The sequence below is a fragment of the Pongo abelii genome, chromosome 8, assembly GCF_028885655.2.
Source record: "Pongo abelii isolate AG06213 chromosome 8, NHGRI_mPonAbe1-v2.0_pri, whole genome shotgun sequence".
In the NCBI taxonomy this organism is placed as follows: Eukaryota; Metazoa; Chordata; class Mammalia; order Primates; family Hominidae; genus Pongo; species Pongo abelii.
Genome location: NC_071993.2, coordinates 51,482,727 through 51,504,083, shown reverse-complemented (window position 1 = coordinate 51,504,083; position 21,357 = coordinate 51,482,727). Strand labels below are relative to the sequence as shown.

The 21,357-nt window shown below is 37.5% G+C and overlaps 1 protein-coding gene across 1 annotated transcript in view; it reads left to right on the top strand.

The window, feature by feature from the left end:
* LOC100457610 (cubilin-like) overlaps nt 1-21,357 on the top strand; it is a 129,795-nt gene that overhangs the window by 41,752 nt on the left and 66,686 nt on the right. The window contains 1 exon segment of the mRNA XM_063727228.1: nt 10,288-10,444. Within this exon segment, the coding sequence (XP_063583298.1) occupies nt 10,288-10,444 (157 nt within the window).

The window sequence follows — 21,357 nt, the reverse complement described above, 5'->3', positions numbered from 1 at the left end:
ATATTAGCCCTTTGTCAGATGAGTAGGTTGCGAAAAAGTCCAACAATGATAGACTGGATTAAGAAAATGTGGCACATGTACACCATGGAATACTATGCAGCCATAAAAAATGATGAGTTCATGTCCTTTGTAGGGACATGGATGAAATTGGAAATCATCATTCTCAGTAAACTATCGCAAGAACAAAAAACCAAACACCGCATATTCTCACTCATAGGTGGGAATTGAACAATGAGAACACATGGACACAGGAAGGGGAACATCACACTCTGGGGACTGTTGTGGGGTGGGGGGAGGGGGGAGGGATAGCATTGGGAGATATACCTAATGCTAGATGACGAGTTAGTGGGTGCAGCGCACCAGCATGGCACATGTATACATATGTAACTAACCTGCACATTGCGCACATGTACCCTAAAACCTAAAGTATAATAATAATAATATTAATAATAATAATAAAAAAAAGAAAATACTTGGAACCTAGAAGCAGAACGCTGAGTGATGAGCTGAGGGCAGGAAAATAAGTCCACAACATAAAGAGCCTTGGTTTATATGTTATCCCTTGAGCAGTGGGAAGCTATTGAAGAGTTTTGAAAAGGAAGGTAACAAGATGAGATTTGTGATTTAGAAAAAATGCTGTAGTAAACGGGGACTGAGTCAAAATACGACAGATTTCATTTTAAAAGAATAATTTTGGTGCATAGAAAGTATAAACATTGTGAAAATTCTCAGAAAATATAAGGACTTGTATCAGATACTTTATTTGGGATTTCTGTAAATCTCAACTATCACACAAGACAATTCTTTCTGGTAGAGTCACAGTTATTATGAAGCTCTTTGTAGACTGAGTCAGACTTTTCCTCATTAAAAACCACTGGCTGTTGTTGAAGTCGGAAGGGAGTTTTAGGTGAACCCTTAATTTTCCAAGGGTTTCACAGCAAAATATTCAGATAATGCCTCTTTAATTTAACTTCATTTTGTTTTGAGTTCATATTTTTCTTTGTCATCTCTGAAGTACATGTTTTAAAAGTATGAAAATTCTAGATTTTTCTTCCTTTTAATCTATGTAATTAATTTTGATCCATCAGTCAGTTTCAATATGAATGAGCCAGATTACTTAATAAAAGAATTTCCCCAACTCAAAATCACTTTCTCTAGTCCAGTTAGAGTAAAGTTGCAAATAGAGTGTAGAGTTACATTCTTATGTGTTAATGGTAATAAAATACAGAACTTAGCATTGCCAGGTTACATATACTACATAGCCTCAAAGAGAATAAAAATACAGCTATTGTTTGAAGACAGGATGAGAATCTATCCTTTTTATGGAAAGGATTAGTGGTCTCAGTTGAGCTCAATATCATTGTAACACAACTGTAATAGCTGAAATTTCCTCTCAATTTAACTCACCTTTGCATTTATGGAGAGAGCTTGCTATGCACCAGGCTAGAAGATGATCACTTGTAAAAAATGATGAACTGAAATCTCACATTTAGAAATGTTCCTTCTGTAGCAGTCTTGAGTTTCAAAAATTACTTTCCTTGCAGATTGATGGCTTGTTACATGGCAATATTTCAGGTTGTGGTGGAATATTTCATTCCGATAATGGTACAATAAGATCCCCTCACTGACCTCAGAATTTTCCCCAAAACAGCAGATGTTCCTGGACGGTCATTACTCACAAAAGTAAACACTTGGAGATCAGCTTTGACACAACTTCCTAATCCCCTGCGGTGATGGACAATGTCAGAAAAGCTTTGTGAAGGTTAGTACACTTATTCATTTAATTGGAGCCAAGTTGGTTTTGTGAACATTAGTGTTTAAGCTAGAAATGATTAATTGTCTCTCAAAGTAAGAAAATGTTGCCCCCTGGATTCCTTGGATGAAAAGTGTGAAAGTGAGAAACCTCGACTGTTAGGAGTTAGAATTTCTTTTCTTTCTTACTTTTCTAATAGATCCTAAAGGGAAAATGCCCTTTATAATGTAGGGTACTGCCACAGGCAAAATTTAAAGCATGCCACAAAAATTAAGGAACATTGAAGAAGCAGCTAACTCCAGCCTTCACGTTGGGCCTTAAGAGCCCACAGGCTGAAAAGACTGTGAGAAACCCATGTGAAAATGATGGAAATGGGGCATCAGGAGAGCAAGGCTCTTTCTCTAAAGTTATAACTACTGCTCAGGTGGCATTGGTTTGTCACTTTCTACTGACTTGTGACTATGATGACTGTCTTAGAAATTCATTTCATCTGTGCTATTTTGCATCTTCCAAGTTATATCTCTAAAAGGTTGTGCCTTATAGAGAAACAGTGTCTTATTTCCCCTGTGCCTTTCCAGTGGAAATAACACTGGTCACGTTCATTCATATCTCTCATATTTACCACCTGCATATTCTTCTCTGAGTTAATTAAACAATTGGCCTTTAAGTTATTCAACTTAAAGAGCATGATTCCTTCGTTAGTAGGGCTGTTTTAAGCATTGGAGGTAATATGATGTTATAACATAGGTAGTGCTAAGTAAGCACTTGGAATATAAAATCACTTGATGAGTTGAAGTGGCTTTTGTTGTCAGTGTTATTACTTCATATCACCTCTCAAATGATGTTTTATATCTCATTCATCCATGCTTGCTGTTTAAATGAAAATCTCATATGTATATAACATACGCATATAATAAAACACATTTAATATACACTTTCTTTAATTGCTTTTTCCATGAAATAAATGAACTCTCTTCTGATGAAATGAATCAACATCAAGTATTCAGACTTAAGTAAAGCTTTCAAGTGCTCCAGTTGTAAAACTGGAAAGTGGAAAATGGCCTAGGCTCATTCCTCCTCTGGATTGAATGGTGGTCCCTCTGACAATACTGGGAAAGCCCAACGCTGCTGGTGAGTGGGATGGATTAGGAGCCCTGCCAAAAATAAATGGCCATGGGAAGTACTCGTCTTCTCCTGCTGGGCCTGAGATGCCTGTTTCTCCCAAGAGATGCTGTGTGGGTGGGCAGAACCAGTAAAGTGACCCAGCTTCAGCAAGCAGCCTCTGCAGGAAGCCACTTAACACCTGTAAACCTGAGATTCTCTTCACTTACCCAGAAACACCAGGGCAGGTGGGACTGGAAAAAAGGGTCCCAGTCACAGAAAGTGGCCCAGAAGCCTCTTTGTCCCCACAAGCAAGACATGCTCCTCTCCCACCCAGAGACATTGGGGTACCCAGGTGGCATTGGTAGGGAAAATTAGTATACTCTTTACCTCTAATTGAGAAACACACAGAGCCCCTCAGGTAACACCAGCAAGAACTAGTGAGAGCCCTAGTAGCACCATGTAAACCAAGCAGACCAAAATTCCACCACACAGATTCTGAATATTGAAGAGCCACTGGAACCTTAGCCCACAAAATATGCAAGGCCACATGGTAAACATAAACAGGGTGACTGCCTGCTAAAATAAAAGATTTAAATAGGACCCAAAGTCTCCTAACATAATAAATAACATGTCCAGGATACAATCAGAAAGAACATGTCATATCAGGAATTAAGAACATCACAACTTGAAAGAGAAAGGAATCAAGTCATGTCAACAGTGAGATAAATCAGATGTTGGACTATATGACCAGGATGTTGAAGTAGCTTCCATAATCATGCTTCAACAATCACTGATGAGTTCTCTCGTAACAAATAGAAAATATCAGCAAATAAATAGTGGTTATAATAAAGAATTAAATAGCAATTATAGAACTGAAAAATACAATAACAGAAATAAAGAAAGTACTGAATAGGCTTAATAGTAGCATGGAGATGACAGATAATAGAATAAATGAACTTGAGGATAGAACAATAGAATTCACCCAATCTGAACAACAAATCAAAAATAGACTGAAAAAACAAACAAACTAGATCAACACAGACTTAGGGACTCATGAACTATAACAAAAGATTCAACATTCTCTTAAAGGGAGAGGACAGAGTGCAACTGAAAGAGCAATCGAAGAACTAGTGGCTGTAAAGTTTCCCAAATTTGGCGAAACAAACACACCTATAGGTTCAAGAAGCTGAGTGAACCTAAACCAAGATAAACACAAAGAAGTTTAAATTCAGACATATCATAATTAAACTTCTGAACACTGAAGACAAACAAAAAGTCTTGAAAGTAGTTAGAGATAATTGGGACATTATGTAGAGAGGAAGACCAATTTGAATAAAAGCAGATTTCTCATCTGAAACCATGGAGGCCCTAAGGAATTGACACTATATTCTTCAAGTACTGAAACAAAGGAATTGTCAACCATAAATTTTATATTTAGAAACTATCTTTCAGGAGTAAAGAGGAAATAAAAACTTCTTATATGAAGGAAAACTAAACAAAATTATCACTAGGAGACCCACCATTAAAGATGGTCAAACAGAAGTTCTTCAAACAAAATGAAATTATTAAAGAATCTTGGAGCATGAGAAAAGAAAAAGGAATGTTGAAAAAGCAAAAATATGTATACATTCAATAGAATATCCTTTTCTTCATAAAGCTTATGAATCATATTTAATGAAAGAAGAAATTATAATGCCCTCTGATAGTTAATATAATGATATGGAAAAGTTGAAATGATATGGAAATGATATGGACCTAAAGGAAAATCATGTTTCCACAAGTGGTCAGATGCGGACGCTGGTAAACTGCTATAATCATGTAGGCATATTGTCACACCCAGAACAACCACTACCAAAACTGTGAAGAGGTGTACAGAAAAATGCTAATATCAATCAAAATGGAATCCCCAAGAAGTCAAGAAAAGAGAAATAGAGGGCCAAAAAGGAGATAAAGTAAATAGAAAACCAATAATAAAATGTAGACATAGCACTGATATATATATATATCAGTATTTTAATTGTAAATAGTTTAGTTAGATCAATCACAATACAGGTTATGAAGCCAAGACATGACCTAAGTGATAATAAAGTGACTTCAAATTCAACCACATAGGTACATGAGAAATAAAAGGATGGAAAAGGATGCCATGCAAAGAGTAACCAAAACAAGCAAGAGTGGGTATATTTATATCAGATGAAGTAGACTTTAGAGTACAGAAAATTACAACAGAAAAAGAGGAATCTTACATAATGATAAAAGGATCAATCCACCAGGAAGACATAATGATCCTAAATGTGTATGCACCAAACAACAGAGCCACAAAATACATAAAGCAATAACTGATAGACCTAAGAAGACAAGTAGACAAATTTTCAGTTACAGCTGAGGACTTCAACACTCTCCTCTCAGTAATTGAGAGAACAACTAGACATGTAATCAACAAGGATATAGAAGAACTCTACAAAACCATCAATTAATAGGATCTGAGATATATATATATAAAATACACCACACAGCAACATCAGAATACACATTGTTTTAGAAACCTTTGTAACATTCCAAGGTAGGTCACATCCGGAGACATCAAAAAACCTCAAACAAGTCAAGGAATTGAAATACAGAGTGTGTTCTTTGACTATGTTAAAACTGAACTAAAAAACAACAACAGAAAGAATATCTTGTTAAGCACTGAGCTGAGCTGGAGAGAACTGAGCTGCCAAGGGTTGGAGTAGCTGATTAAAACAACAGGCCAAAATGTAAGTAACAGTCATTCCTTTCATCATTTTCTGCTGTGGTGTAAGAGGCCAAACAGGAGAAAGCTCTGTCTCCCTCAATCATCCATTCTTTCCCATGGGAAGCACCTTGTAAGGGTCAGGTGGATCAGTGTAGATGTAGTGATGGTCTCACTGCCAAGTAAGCCCCAAACAAATATGTGCATAATCTGGGTGCTAAAAATAATAACATGCTGGCATAGACCTAAATGAAAGAGACAATTATATTTATGAATTGGAAGACTTAACACAGTGAAGATGTCCCTTCTCCCCAAAATGATGGATAGGTTTAATGCAATTCCTATTAAATTCCCTGCAAAGTCTTTTGTAGTCATAGACAACTTTTTCCACAACTTATGTGGAAGGCACAGACCCTTCAGTGGCTAAAAGAATCTTGGAAAGGAAGAATAAAATGGGAGGAAGAATTCTACCTTACTATTTACCTAGGCTCACTTATCTTAGTTACAGTAATCGAGACAATGTGGTATTGGCTGAAAACCCAGATCAAAATAAAGAACCTAGAAATACACTCACACAAACATGCTCAACTGATTTTTGACAAAGGTGCAAAAACATTCCAATGTAGAAAGAAAAGTCTTTTCAACAAATGATACTAGAGCAATTGAACATCCACAGGCAAAAAATATGAATCTCAAACTGAACCTCACATTTTGTACAAAACCTCACTCAAAATAGATGATAGACTGAAAAGTAAAATATAAAACTTTTAGAGAAAAAAATAGCAGATGTCTTCAGGACCTGGAGATAGGCAAAGAGGTCTTAGATGAAACAGCAAAAGAATGATTCATAAGAGAAAAGAAAGTGATAAATTTTACCTCATTTAAATTAAAAAATATTTTGTCTATGTGAAATATTTTTGTCCAGTCTGTAACTGGTCCATTCATTTTCTTCACATAGGCAATGTACTACTATCTAGAATATATAAAGAACCCTCCAAACCCAAGAGTAAAATACAAACAATCCAATTAGAATATGGGCAAAAGACATGGACAGATATTCCACCAAAGAGACTATACAGATGATAAATACCAGAAAAGATGTTCAATATCATTAATTTCTGGAGAAGTGTGAATTAAAACCACATTGAGATTATCACTACACACCTATTGGAAGACCAAAATAAAAAACAATGACAACACTAAGTGCTGGCAAGGATGTGGAGAAACTGTATCACTTATCTGTTGCTAGTAGAAATGTAAAATGGTTCAGCCACTCTGAAAAATAGTTTGTCAGTTTCTTATTTAAAAAAAAATACCTGTCAAAGCACTTACTGTAACATTTACCAATTGCACTCTTGGGCATTTATTCCAGAGAAATGAAAACTATGTTTATTCAAAAAACTTGTGTACAGATCTATATAAATAGCACCTTTATTTGTAATAGCTGAAATTAGCACTAAGGCCTTTCAACAGGTGAATGGTTAAACAAATTGTGGTACTTGCTTACTGTGGAATGTAACTCCTTAATAAAAACAAACTATTCACAGACTAACAATTTGGACAAATCACCAGGGTGTTATGCCAAGTGAAAAAAGGCAATCCCCAAAGGTTACATATTCTGCTGTTCCATTTATATAATATTTTGAAATGATAGTGTTTTAGAAATGGAAAACTGAGAGCCAGAGGTTAGAGAGAAGGCAATGTAGGAGTAAATTGTGTGTGGTTATAAATTACAAGAGCAGTTTAGGGTTCCTTGTGGTGTTGGAATTTCATTGTGTTGAATGCAATTGTGTACAACTTGTATATAACTTAATACACACACACACACACACACGAGTTCAAGTAAAACTAGGAAACTGAGTAAGATTGGTGAGTTATATCAATGCCAGTAAAATCGTGATAGCATACTACAGTTTTGCAAGATGTCAATGTTGGGGGAACTCAGAAATGTGTATAAGGAATTTCTCTGTATTATATCTTGCAAATATATGTGAATCTGCAATTATATCAGTAAACATTTGTTTAAAAAAAAACTTGAATGATAAAATATAACCTACAACCTGACTACATTGTATAGAACACTAAGAAAATTGAGAAAGTTTTTGACCCGATGACAATTGAGTAACATTTGTAGGTTCAATATAGTTTTAACAAGTCCTCTGTCATATAGCCAATGAAATGAGTTCTTGATAGGCAAGGCAGAAATGAATATTGAATAGCTCTTTACCATCATCATCACCATTATCATCATTATTATTAAACTTATGTTCTTGGGCCAAAAGGTAGAGATATCAGATCTATAATTAATGAATTTAGAAAAATAAGCACTTAAGCATTCTTGGATTCCTTCATTAAAGAATGTGAGGCTCTTTATTAAGTTTTAGCCTTTCTTACTTTGCCTGTTTAGTAATATTTGTAAAAATACAGTATATGGGCCAGGCATGGTGGCTTATGCCGGTACTCCCAGCACTTCGGGAGGCCAAGGTGAGCAGATCACTTGAGTCCAGGAGGGGCAACATGGTAAAACCTCATCTCTAAAAAAAAAATACAAAAAAACTAGCCAGGCATGGTGGCACGCACCTGTAGTCCCAGCTACTTGGGAGACTGAGGTGGGAAGATCACCTGAGCCCAGAAGTTCGGGGCTGCAGTGAGCTGTGATCGTGCCACTGCCTTCCAGCCTGAGTGAGAGGGAGACTCTGTCTCGGAATAAAAAATATGTATGTATATATAATATATATACAGATTATCTCTTAATAAATTATGCTTATAATTTTATGAAATGTGGATAGAAAACTGCCATATACTGTTTCCTTGGGTAGTTGATTAAGGGAGAAATCTAATTAGAGATCATTAAGTAAAATTGAGGATGTGCATTTTTTTTCCTGACATTTTTATAGATCCTAGGCATTTGGCAGAATATCTGCACTTTTGTTCTCAGTAGGTCCAGAGCCAGGCACATCCCTTATCTAATAAATGGAAAATATAATTTGTCTTCAGTAGGATAACTAACGGCTGGATACCAAGTGCTTAAAAATCAATTGAAATGATATGGCTTTAAAGAGCTGAAAATTATTAAACCAATGCTATAAATCAGTGCTATTTCACACCTCTTCCTATGGACTGATTTCCCAATAGAAATATTTTTAATGACTTGATGTTTTATTGCTCAAGGTGAAGAATATTCTTGAAAAAGATATATTTGGAATGAGTAATTTAATTTTGTATCATTCCATGTGAAGAAAATGTTGGATAGTCAAGTAAGATTAATACACATCCAATTACATCGTTGATTGAGATAATTCTGTGTCAGGAGGGAGGTTGTCCTGTGCACTATAGGATGTTTAGCAATAGTCCTGGCCCTTACCCACTAGATACTACCCACCACACCAAGTGTGACAATAGAAAATGCCTCCAAACCTTGCCAAAGGTCCCAAAATTGCTCGTAGTTGAGACCTCTGAACTAGGAGGACCTTACCCGGTTAAATGTTTAATGGTTTTTTTCCCCCAAGTTATGTATGTTAGTTACCTAATATGCATACTTTCCTTGAGTGACTCAATATTGCAGATACCATGATCTCTCACCTGAACTAGGGAAAAACCTACCTGACTGTTTTCCAGCATCCTTTCTGACTCTTATTCTCCAAATTGCAATGTTTTCCAAAAACCAAGCTTCCTGGTGGCTCCTTGTTGTATTCAGGACAGTGGCCCGAATCTCTAACGTGTCCTGCAGTCCCCTCTGCAGACTTCCTTACCCCTTTCTCTTTGGTTTTCTCTCTGTTCTCTGAAATAGCTATGGCCCTTCCTGCCATCGGGGTTCCCTCGGGGCAGGCTCACCTCCCCCAATTAGGTGAAGCCACCAATTATATATTCTCAACAGCCCCATCACAATGCCTTTTTTATAGCTGGAATTTTGCATGTAAATTTATGATTCTGTGATTAATGTCTGTGGTTTTCCCTGGACTGATAAGAATTGGTTTGATTTGGAATTTTGGTGCTTATCATTTATTTCCCAGCAACTGTTTTTTGCATAAGTATATACATTCAGTCATTTGAGGTGGCCAGACCAATTAAGTAAGAGCCCAGGTCTACTTGGGAGCTGCCAACCCAGTCTTTGGTGAGTAGCACACACTGAGTGGATGTCGGCCTTTTGTCAAAATGGACCTTACAATTTAACATAGCCAAGAAGTGTTCTGATTTATTCCAGTTCGTGCTGATTATACATATACTTGGAATTCATACCCACTTTCTTCATGTGCCATAATGTGCCTCTTGCATGGTGATGTTGTCCAGCTGCGACTACAATTTGCTATCCTCCCAGGAGCAGGGCTGAGTGCCAGCAAACCCACCTGTCTGCTCCAGCTCCCTCAGCACCAGGGAAGCTCGGTTAGGTCAGGGCAACTAGAAGTTAAGAGGAAACCGAACAGTGATCCAGGAAGCTGGATTTTAAAAAAATCACCACCCAGCTATGCAAAAAGGAAAGCAATCCTGTTAGAGAAGTCAAGAATGGGACATGCTATTTTAAAAGTAGCTTTAAAAAAATTATTCTCAAAAGAAAATACTGCAGATTTGTCTGTGGTTTTTTTTTTTACTCTTATGCTTAGTTTTGTATACTTGTGAGTGCCATTATTTTGAAACCTAAGTGCATTAAAATATTGATGGGATACCTTGAGCATGGAAGTTCTGTGTATGACCCTGCTAGGTGTGGGCAGGAACTGAGGAGGTCGACAAAGCCCTGCTAGCCACTGGCTTTGGGAACGTGACTCTGGGTCTCATCATCATTCCAAGCAACACATTCACTGCCATCTTCCAGTCTCAGGAGGCACCAGCTCAGGGCTTCTCTGCGTCCTTTGTTAGCTGTAAGTAGCCCTAAGAACCAAACCCAGAGGTCTTGAGGGAGTGTGGTTGTCGCAGGCAGGCAGGGTTGGCTAAACCTGGGGGTCTAGGAGAGGAGCATGGGGGGTCCACAGGGAGGAGGAGTCGCCTAATCCTGAGAAGACACCTTTCTTCCAAATATCAGTGAGAACGGAACCGACTTGAGAAGTGATATAAAAGGCATGAGGGCTACTAGCCAACATCTAGAAATAAGCCTGGAACCCAAAGTGGGCTGATATTGGGCAGAGCACAGGTGGCTAGTTAGTAAACAGCTGGTGTGCCTGGCCTGTGTCATCTTGACCACAAAATCCCCTGAGGGGCTTGAAACACATGCAGATTCCTGGGCCTCACCCCAGGCCTGTCTGAATTCAGAATTTCCATGAGCAAGGTCTTGCATGTTTAATTGTCATCCAGAGGGTTCTCGTGCTCAGTCAACTTCGGGATCCAGTTTCTTTGGGAATGTTCCTTCCTAATTTTGATTAGGAAGGATGGATCTATTTTTCTAACTACTGTACACTATTAGATTAGTGGGAAATGTAGCAGTTTTCAAGTCAGAGAGTCAATGGCGTGTGCCTGTTGGCTGAATTAAATCAAGTAGCCACTCACGGCAAACCACTGTTTAGGGAAAAGTTTGAGGAAAGGAATTAGAGAAAATAATACAATAGACAGGGATTTCAGACCTGAATCAGAGAGCGCTGGAAAGGAAGTACTGAAGACAACCCCAGACTAAATCTTAGGTCTGCAGGTGGCCCATGTGTGTACTTGTGTGTGTTTTAATGTCAATTTAAAAGGACAGAGATATTTTCATGCTTGATAGATCAGAGAGTGAAGTGGATTAACTAGTCAATGGTTATATGAAAACAAATCATTTCAGTGGTGAAAAGATATTTCTTTTTGTTTCGAAAACCAGGGATGCATGTAAGAGTTTGATAAGATTTGGGATTAATAAATCAACTATTTTTAAAAAGCAACCATTGTTCTGGCTAGATTACAATGGTAATGAAAATAGCAGTTTTCTGATAATAAGACATTTTAAAAACATTAAGTGTGTAAAGTACTAATCAGATGCAAATCATTTTTATCAGTTTTATTTCTTTATCGACATGAACCATATTTGACCTTTGCTAATTTATGCTTTCTTAATACCTTAATATTAAGGGATTTGCATGAGTAAATTTGTGTTGGTATTTCTAGGACTCAGTCTGTAAAACTCTGCAGCATTTTCTAAAAATATATAATGTTCTTATTATACACATATGTATGTTTTTAAATCAGAGCTTTATTCCCTTTGTTCTTGCTTCTTCCATTTGGAATATCTCAGGGGACTAGGACTCTAGAGAATTGAGGAAAATGCATCTTTCCTTCACTGATAAAATAGATACTTCACATGAGAAAAAAATGATCTCATGATGACTTTTTGTTCCCACATAGGATGTGGAAGAAATTTCACTGGCCCTTCAGGTTACATCATTTCTCCAAATTACCCAAAACAGTATGACAACAACATGAATTACACCTATGTCATAGAGGCTAATCCTCTGTAAGTGGTCCTATTGACTTTTGTGTCTTTCCATTTAGAAGGTAAGTTTATTGTTTTTTTAAAAAATTATGTTTAATTGACAAAAAGTGTATATTTGTGGTGTACAACATGTTTTGACATATGTACATGTTATGGAATGCCTAAATCCAGCTAAATAACATGTCCACTCACTCACATACTTACCATTTTTTTGTGGTGAGAGCATTTAAAATCTGTCTTACCAATTTTTATGTATTTGACAAGTATTCAAGTATTTCAGGTATTCAACCTTGTATCATCCATAGGCACCATATTGTACAGTAGATCTCCTGAACTTATTCCTTCTAGCTGAAATTTTGTATTCTTTGACCAGCATATCCTAAATCTCCACTACCACATACCACACCAGCCTCGGGTAACCACCATTCTACTCTCTGCTTCTATGAGTTCGACATTTTTAGATTCCACATGCTAGTGAGATCATGCAATATTTGTCTTTCTGTGTGTGGGTTATTTCACTTAGCACAATGTCCTCCAGGTTCATCCATGTTGTCACAAATGACAAGATTTCATTCTTGTTTAAGGCCAAAGAGTATTCCATTGGGTATGTCTTCCACATTTTCTTTATCCTTTCATTCACTGATTGACACTTAGGTTGATTCCATGTCTTGGCCATTATGAATCATGCTGCAGTGAACATGAGAGTACAGATATCCTTTGACACACTGATTTGATTTTCTTTGGATCTGTGCCCAGAAGTGAAATTTCTGGATCAATGTTTTGGGAAATTGCCATGCATTTTTCCATAATGGCTGCACTAATTTACATTCCCATCAAGAGTGTACAAGGAAGAGTTTCCTTTTCTCCACATGCTTGCCAAAACTTATCTCTTGTCTTTTGATAATAGCCATGGAACACAAGTTTATTCTTAAGTGAACTCTACTTGATTCTTCAGAAATGAATGAGGAGTAAGTAGAGGCAGAAGTCTAAAAATCACCATTTAAAGAAAATATTAAAAATATGTTACAGAGTATATTTAATGTAAACATGATTAAAATTTCATCCAATTTTTAAAGAACATAAGTATTCTATGTATTCCATCCAGAAGTAAAAGAATAGTGAAAGAACTTTAAGAACACAAGCATTGCATAAATTGCTTAAAGAGAATAAGTCTGAAAGGTTTCATGTTAACATAGCTTTTAATTTATTCACTTGTGTTTAAAGTTTATACACATACATGTGCATACACACACCCACATTCATGCACTCACTATTAACCAAACCAGTGAGAGAAACTGTCTTCTTGAGTTGACATAGGTGATTGATAATTATTGAATGAGTGAGCGAATTAATACAATTAATATATGTGCCCTGCTTTTATTAAATATTATCATGGGGTGTTCTTTCATCTCCTTCTCTTGGTCTTCATCTTCTTAGTCCTGACTCCCTAGTGCCTGAGTTCCTGGCCACAAGTGCCCCTCTGTGTTCATTCTTCTGCTCTAGGGAATGGCCTGTTGGCAGAGGGAACAGAGGAGATGCTGATTTGAGCTGGGCTTTGACTGACAATAGATACAACTTGATGTTTAATGGATGCTATGACACTGTGGAAAAGAAATCCCTTCAAATAGATGGATATTTTCAGCCACTCATAATCATATTAATTATTTTTACAAATCAGTTTTCTATTTCTAAACCACAATTTATCCGCAAATTTGTCAAGCTACCTTGGTATATTCGAAATTTCTTACTCTTGGGTTAGTCTCTGATGGCAGTGAAAAATTACACTTTGCAAAATGTTTTATAGTATTCAACATCTGGGAAATGTATGGTTTATAAAAATAAAAATGACATGTCAGAACTCATAAATGGATAAATTTAACAAAGCCTTTCTCACTTAATCCTTTTTCCTATAACCTCACCATCTTTTCCCGCATCTCTGCAGTTGTAATTTTTGGCATCTGTGTTTGCTTAAAACAATGCTAAGTATAAATCAATGTATGCCACTCTAAAAATGGAATGTAAAGCAAAACATCATATTTTCAGCATTTACTAGCACAAAATCCCAGTACCATAAAAAGATGCCCACGATACATGAAGGCTTGAGGGAGGGTAAAATAGTATAAGATGATCCAATTTTCTTTTTAAAATAAGATTTGTGTGAATAAAATCTGTGAGGCTATTAACCAGTACTTTAAGAATTGTCACCACTGTGTGATAGATTTATAGGAGATGCTTATTTTCTTCTTTATAGCTTTTATATTATTTTTATATTTGAGGATAATTATTTTAATAGCAGGAGGGAAAACCTGTGGCTTGGATTTTGTGTTTGTACTCATTAAGTTAAATAAACATGTGCACCTCACAAGACCATATCATTCAGACTAAGAAAGGAGATTCTAGGCCGGGCACGGTGGCTCATGCCTGTAATTCCAGCACTTTGGGGGGCCAAGGTGGGCGGATCACGAGGTCAGGAGAACAAGACCATCCTGGCTAACACAGTGAAACCCCGTCTCTACTAAAAATACAAAAAATTAGGCCGGCATGGTGGCAGGCGCCTGTAGTCCCAGCTACTCCAGAGGCTGAGGTGGGAGAATGGCATGAACCCGGGAGGCAGAGCTTGCAATGAGCCGAGATTGTGCCACTGCACTCCAGCCTAGGTGACAGAGCGAGACTCTGTCTCAAAAAAAAAAAAAAAAAAAAAGCACTGCTGATACCAGTGGTATATGTATTATTATGAGGGACTCTATACTGACCTCAGACAGCTCCCTGAGCTCAGTTGACCAAGTGGGATAAAGGGGAACAACCTTGGAATATTTCAGTGTAGTAGAGGGGAAGTGAGCACAGCATTTAGGATGGATCTTAATGCCAGGTCAGCCACTTGCTGCTATTCACGTGACTTTGTGCAAATTACTTCACCGTTATTTCTGATAATTACTTATATATATAGCACTTTGCTATATATATTTGTGTGTGTGTGTGTCCCTCTCTGTAATATATGTGTATGTATATATGTATAATAGTAGTTCTGAAAGTCAGATAATGTTAGATTAAGTGATTTCTGCTTCCATTAATGGATTTGCCAATCCTCACCCAGTTGAAGACTGATTATTTTCTAAGATGATATCCTTATGAAAATGCCTTGTGACATTTCCAGTGTTTAAGTGTTCAGCAATTTCAAACTGCTGTGTGAGTAATTTCTGGCTATAGATTCATTGAATTATGATGATTCCCCAAAAGGGCGACATTAATCAAATTTATTTTATAACTAGATTCTTATCCTTAATCATATCAGTGCTGACATTTATTGAATACCATCACCAAGCTAGAGATTCGCTAGCTACAGTAAAAGTAACCCTTCCCTAGCCCTTCTAAAATGAGCCTGAGGGATTCATGTGCAATATATTGTAATGAAACTGAGAATTGCTCTCAGGGAAGATCATAGCTTTATTGAAGGAACCTTGGCCTTTCTAGTTGCTATAGGCACTTGGAGTTGTTTCTGAGAGACTCTGTTCAAATGACTAGGCATTTCTGAGCCCAGGATCCCAGCAGAGCCAGTGTTGACTTAGGTGGTGATGAAGGTTCTAGATCTGTCTTGGCGGACCATTAGCACAAAAGGTGGAATTGGCAGGGAAAAGATGTGCTATCCCAGGCTACAAAATACTGGGAGGAAACACACTTGTCCCTACATTGCATCTGCTAAACATTGACAACTGCTTAGGGAAGGTTTTAGTATGAAAGGAAAAATACAGATTGTTGAACCACACACTACTCTTAGGTTACAAAGGCTCAGTGACCTACTTTCCGCTTACCACAAAATAAGTTTCTCCAAATTTAATGTTGGTCTAAATTTCTCTAACTTTCTCCTTATTTTTACATTTCCAATACTAGACATTCCATGAACTACAGACTGCTGATGTTTGTCCTTATTTTGGAATTCAGTATTATTAAATAAATGCTTATTTTATTTTCCCAAATATTGAACATTCCAAAAATATATTTTTGTGTTCTCATTACTCATGTGGCCAACTAGATGCCCTGAATCTGCTAAAAAAAATTATAGATCCAGTTTTCTTACTTCATAGATAAAGCACTTCATGAGGCAAGCTGAAGCAAGCCAGTGCCTTCTAAACCTTGATTATTCTTTCATTAAAATTGGATAGTAACATTAATTTGCCTTGGTGATAATGAGGAATTTAGAATTTCTCAATTTAAAAATTCTACATGCAGTAAACTGTAAACTCAGTTTTTCTCAGATCCAGTAATTCTTGACAAACATTGGAGGGTGGAGCAGCACTTAGCCTATGAGATGTAAGCACCAAAGGGACAAGTGCCTTTGCTCATTGTCCTCTAGAGATGGCTTCAAAGCCCCAAGAGGAGTGGGCCCAGATTCACACCTAATATTTGCCTAAATTCTCTTTAATTAACTTACAAGTCCCAGTTTATGGGTTATACCTAATAGAAAGCTTAAAGAAAAAAGTAAAAAAAAAATTAGTTTTAGATTTTTCTTTTTGACTTTTTCCCCATCAACAAGCACAATAAATGAGGTTTTTTTTTCAGTTCTCTTCATTTCCTCCTATTTAAATTTTTTAAAAACTGGTATTGCTCAACTGTTTCTTCTCTTTGCTTTCTCAGTTGTTTGTAAAGAATTCAGAACGTAGTTGCATTCCACATTATTTTAGGAAAAAGTGGACAATGGTCCTTTTGAAATGTTTCCTATTGATATTTCATTGAAATTGGCAGAGCGCTAGAGCGGATGGTGTAGTTTCTGTGAAATCGTTTGTTTGACTGTGTTACACTCCAATTTGCCTTAATTTGTTTGGCCTTCGTGTGCAATGGAACTTAGTTGTATACAAGTAGGTGCTTCCCCATCCTCTGAATCATGCTTCCATTGAGGATAGCTGTCTCCCAGCTACTTAGGTTAAAGTTAACCAGACAGATGACAGATCTGTCACTGCTGCTCTGTAATTCATGTGCCTCTCCCTAGAACCCATTTCTTTCTTTCTTTTCTTTTCTTTTTTCTTTCTTTTCTTTTTTTTTTTTTTTGAGACAGAGGCTTGCTCTGATGCCCAGGCTGCAGTGCAGTGGTGCATTCTCGGCTCACTGCAACTTCCCCTTCCCAGGTTCAAGTGATTCTCTTGGCTCAGCCTCCTGAGTAGCTAGGATTAAAATCCCAAAAGTTTATTCTATTTGCGGAATTACTCATTCTTAGTTTTCCTTCAGTTCTGTCATATTTCGTAGAACTATGATGAAGTTTGGAATTAGACATTGCACAGTAATAAAGCCCAGAAAAAAAATAGAATAAAAAATTAAATTTCACTACATGGCATAGAGACTTACCCATTTCAAACAATGAATATGTTTTAAAGTTTTTAAGAAGGATGGAAAACAGTCATAAAAACAAATTATAGGGAATCATTTTACAGCTCAGATTTCAGTAGTAAATGTCTATCAAATCACTTGTTGAAGATAGAGTTAAGAATTACTGGAGCTCCCGGTCCTATGATGTGGACTATAGTCCACGGAGAAAGTATTGTTCAATTTCAGGGTGCTTCCCTTCCTCACAAGTTTGCATATGTCTGATCGAATGCCACCTCTTGCTCATAAACTCAACTTTGATATCCATCTTGCTCCTTGAAGAACTTTTTCCAAACCTCAACTAAGATTCCTCCTCTCCCTAGAAGGCAATCACCCCAACTATGAGAGTTTTGTGTGTATTTTGATTATACATGCAATTGTCTCTTCCAATAATGATGAGAAAGTGTTTAATGTAATTATTTTATGATGCCTTTAGTCTATCACCAAGTGTCTTCTCACTGAAGAATCAGGCTGATATTTCTGATCTAATGCAGTGATGGGATATATAGAACTTTAGAATGTGATATATGTGTATAAATTACTTAGTGCCTAGTGACACACTTATATCTAATTTTCTTGCATATTACTTTGTTCATGTTAATTTTTTATATTTTCTTAGACTTTAAGTAATTTTACCAACTTCTGATATTATGTACGTGTATGATTTCTTATGAACAAAATTTGAAAGGGCATAACATCCTACCTTACAGAAATGACTACTAGAAAGGATACAAGAATGTTTTAATCCATGAAATAAGTTGCCAGATATTATAACATTTATGTTTCACTGAATCAGGCTTTGAGAAGGAGCAGACTGTCTTACATGATTGGTTTAGTTAGTTGATATTATTCTATTGCCATCTACAAAAAAATCTAAAATCCCCCCTCAAGTTCCTCTGCATTTCCCCAACAAACTTTCTTATTGTTCAATATAGATATTTTATAAATCATTAATGAGTTTTGATTATGTTCACACCACTGCCATTTCATGAATGAACTTTCTGTATTTCAACTAGTTCCTTTAATCAACTATTTGACAACATAATCAAGTATAGGTCACACTTTACATTATGTTTCACAGCCTTTTCACAATTTTCTAAGACAACTGCCACTGTCATCGTCTATATCATTAGCCCAACAACTTAACAACTAACTCTTAAATACTTAAAGAACACATGCATAGCAGCCTAGTTGATTAAATGTGGGACCAAGATTTCAATCCAGTATCAGCAATTTTTACCTACATTCTGTGATTTTTGTTTTATAACTTGATATATTGTTGCTAAATAAAGATATTTCTACAACTAATGCACAATTTTTTAATTCTAAAACTCATTTACTTTGAATTTTAAAAATTCTAGTGGAGATTTTGATGTCTTAAAGACAAATACTGAGGTTGTAACTAAGGTACATAATTTGGCAATATTCAAACCATGAATCTGAGTTTAATTTATTTCTTTTTGGCCTCTTTTTCCCACATCATATTGCTTCTAAGTACATGAAAAGGCCATTGAAGTTCAGTCTTTCACACTTTCAACTTGTAGATTTATGCCCAATTAGAAATATTTCTATTCCAGGGTTTTCAAAATAAGGGAATTCTTTGAGGTTAATTTAGAAATGTATATCTTGGCCGCTGGAGCCAAGATGGCCGAATAGGAACAGCTCCAGTCTACAACTCCTAGCATGAGTGATGCAGAAGATGGGTGATTTATGCATTTCCATCTGAGGTACCGGGTTCATCTCACTAGGGAGTGCCAGACAGTGGGCGTAGGACAGTGGGTGCAGCGCACCGTGCGTGAGCCAAAGCAGGGTGAGGCATTGCCTCACTCGGGAAGCACAAGGGGTCAGGGAGTTCCCTTTCCTAGTCAAAGAAAGGGGTGACAGACGGCACCTGGAAAATCGGGTCACTCTCACCCTAATAGTGCGCTTTTCTGATGGGCTTAAAAAACGGCACACTAGGAGATTATATCCCACACCTGGCTCGGAGGGTCCTACGCCCACGGAGTCTCGCTGATTGCTAGCACAGCAGTCTAAGATCAAACTGCAAGGCAGCAGCGAGGCTGGGGGAGGGTCGCCCGCCATTGCCCAGGCTTGCTTAGGTAAACAAAGCAGCCAGGAAACTCGAACTGGGTGGAGCCCACCACAGCTCAAGGAGGCCTGCCTGCCTCTGTAGGCTCCACCAATGGGGGCAGGGCACAGACAAATAAAAAGACAGCAGTAACCTCTGCAGACTTAAATGTCACTGTCTGAAAGCTTTGAAGAGAGCAGTGGTTCTCCCAGCATGCAGCTGGAGATCTGAGAACAGGCAGACTGCCTCCTCAAGTGGGTCCCTGACCCCTGACCCCCATGCAGCCTAACTGGGAGGCACCCCCCAGCAGGGGCAGACTGACACCTCAAACGGCAGGGTAATCCTCTGAGACAAAACTTCCAGAGGAACGATCAGACAGCAGCATTCACAGTTCACGAAAATCTGCTGATCTGCAGACACTGCTGCTGATACCCAGGCAAACAGGGTTTGGAGTGGACCTCCAGCAAACTCCAACAGACCTGCAGCTGAGGGTCCTGTTTGTTAGAAGGAAAACTAACAAACAGAAAGGACATCCACACGAAAAACCCATCTGTACATCACCATCATCAAAGACCAAAAGTAGATAAAACAACAAAGATGGAGAAAAAACAGAGCAGAAAAAATGGAAACTCTAAAAAGCAGAGCGCCTCTCCTCCTCCAAAGAAACGCAGCTCCTCACCAGCAATGGAACAAAGCTAGATGGAGAATGACTTTGATGAGTTGAGAGAAAAAGGTTTCAGATGATCAAACTACTCTGAGCTACAGGAGGAAATTCAAACCAAAGGCAAAGAAGTTGAAAACTTTGAAAAAAAATTTAGACAACTGTATAACTAGAATAACCAATACGGAGAAGTGCTTAAAGGAGCTGATGGAGCTGAAAGCCAAGGCTCAAGAACTACGTGAAGAATGCAGAAGCCTCAGGAGTCGATGCAATCAACTGGAAGAAAGGGTATCAGTGATGGAAGATGAAATGAATGAAATGAAGCGAGAAGGGAAGTTTAGAGAAAAAAGAATAAAAAGAAATGAACAAAGCCTCCAAGAAATATGGGACTATGTGAAAAGACCAAATCTACCTCTGATTGGTGTACCTGAAAGTGACGGGGAGAATGGAACCAAGTTGGAAAACACTCTGAAGGATATTATCCAGGAGAACTTCCGCAATCTAGTAAGGCAAGCCAACATTCAGATTCAGGAAATACAGAGAAAGCCACAAAGATATTCCTCGAGAAGAGCAACTCCAAGACACATAATTGTCAGATTCACCAAAGTTGAAATGAAGGAAAAAATGTTAAGAGCAGCCAGAGAGAAAGGTCGGGTTACCCACAAAGGGAAGCTCATCAGACTAACAGCAGATCTCTCGGCAGAAACTCTACAAGCCAGAAGAGAGTGGGGGCCAATATTCAACATTCTTAAGGAAAAGAAATTTATTTTTTTTTATTATTATTATACTTTAGGTTTTATGGTACACATGCGCAATGTGCAAGTTAATTACATATGCATACATGTGCCATGCTGGTGCGCTGCACTCACTAACTCGTCATCTAGCATTAGGTATATCTCCCAATGCTATCCCTCCCCCCTACCCCCACCCCACAACAGTCCCCAGAGTGTGATGTTCCCCTTCCTGTGTCCATGTGTTCTCATTGTTCAATTCCCACCTATGAGTGAGAATATGCAGTGTTTGGTTTTTTGTTCTTGTGATAGTTGACTGAGAATGATGATTTCCAATTGCATCCATGTCCCTACAAAGGACATGAACTCATCATTTTTTATGGCTGCATAGTATTCCATGGTGTATATATGCCACATTTTCTTAATCCAGTCTATCATTGTTGGACATTTGGGTTGGTTCCAAGTCTTTGCTATTGTGAATAATGCCGCAATAAACATACGTGTGCATGTGTCTTTATAGCAGCATGGTTTATAATCCTTTGGGTATATACCCAGTAATGGGA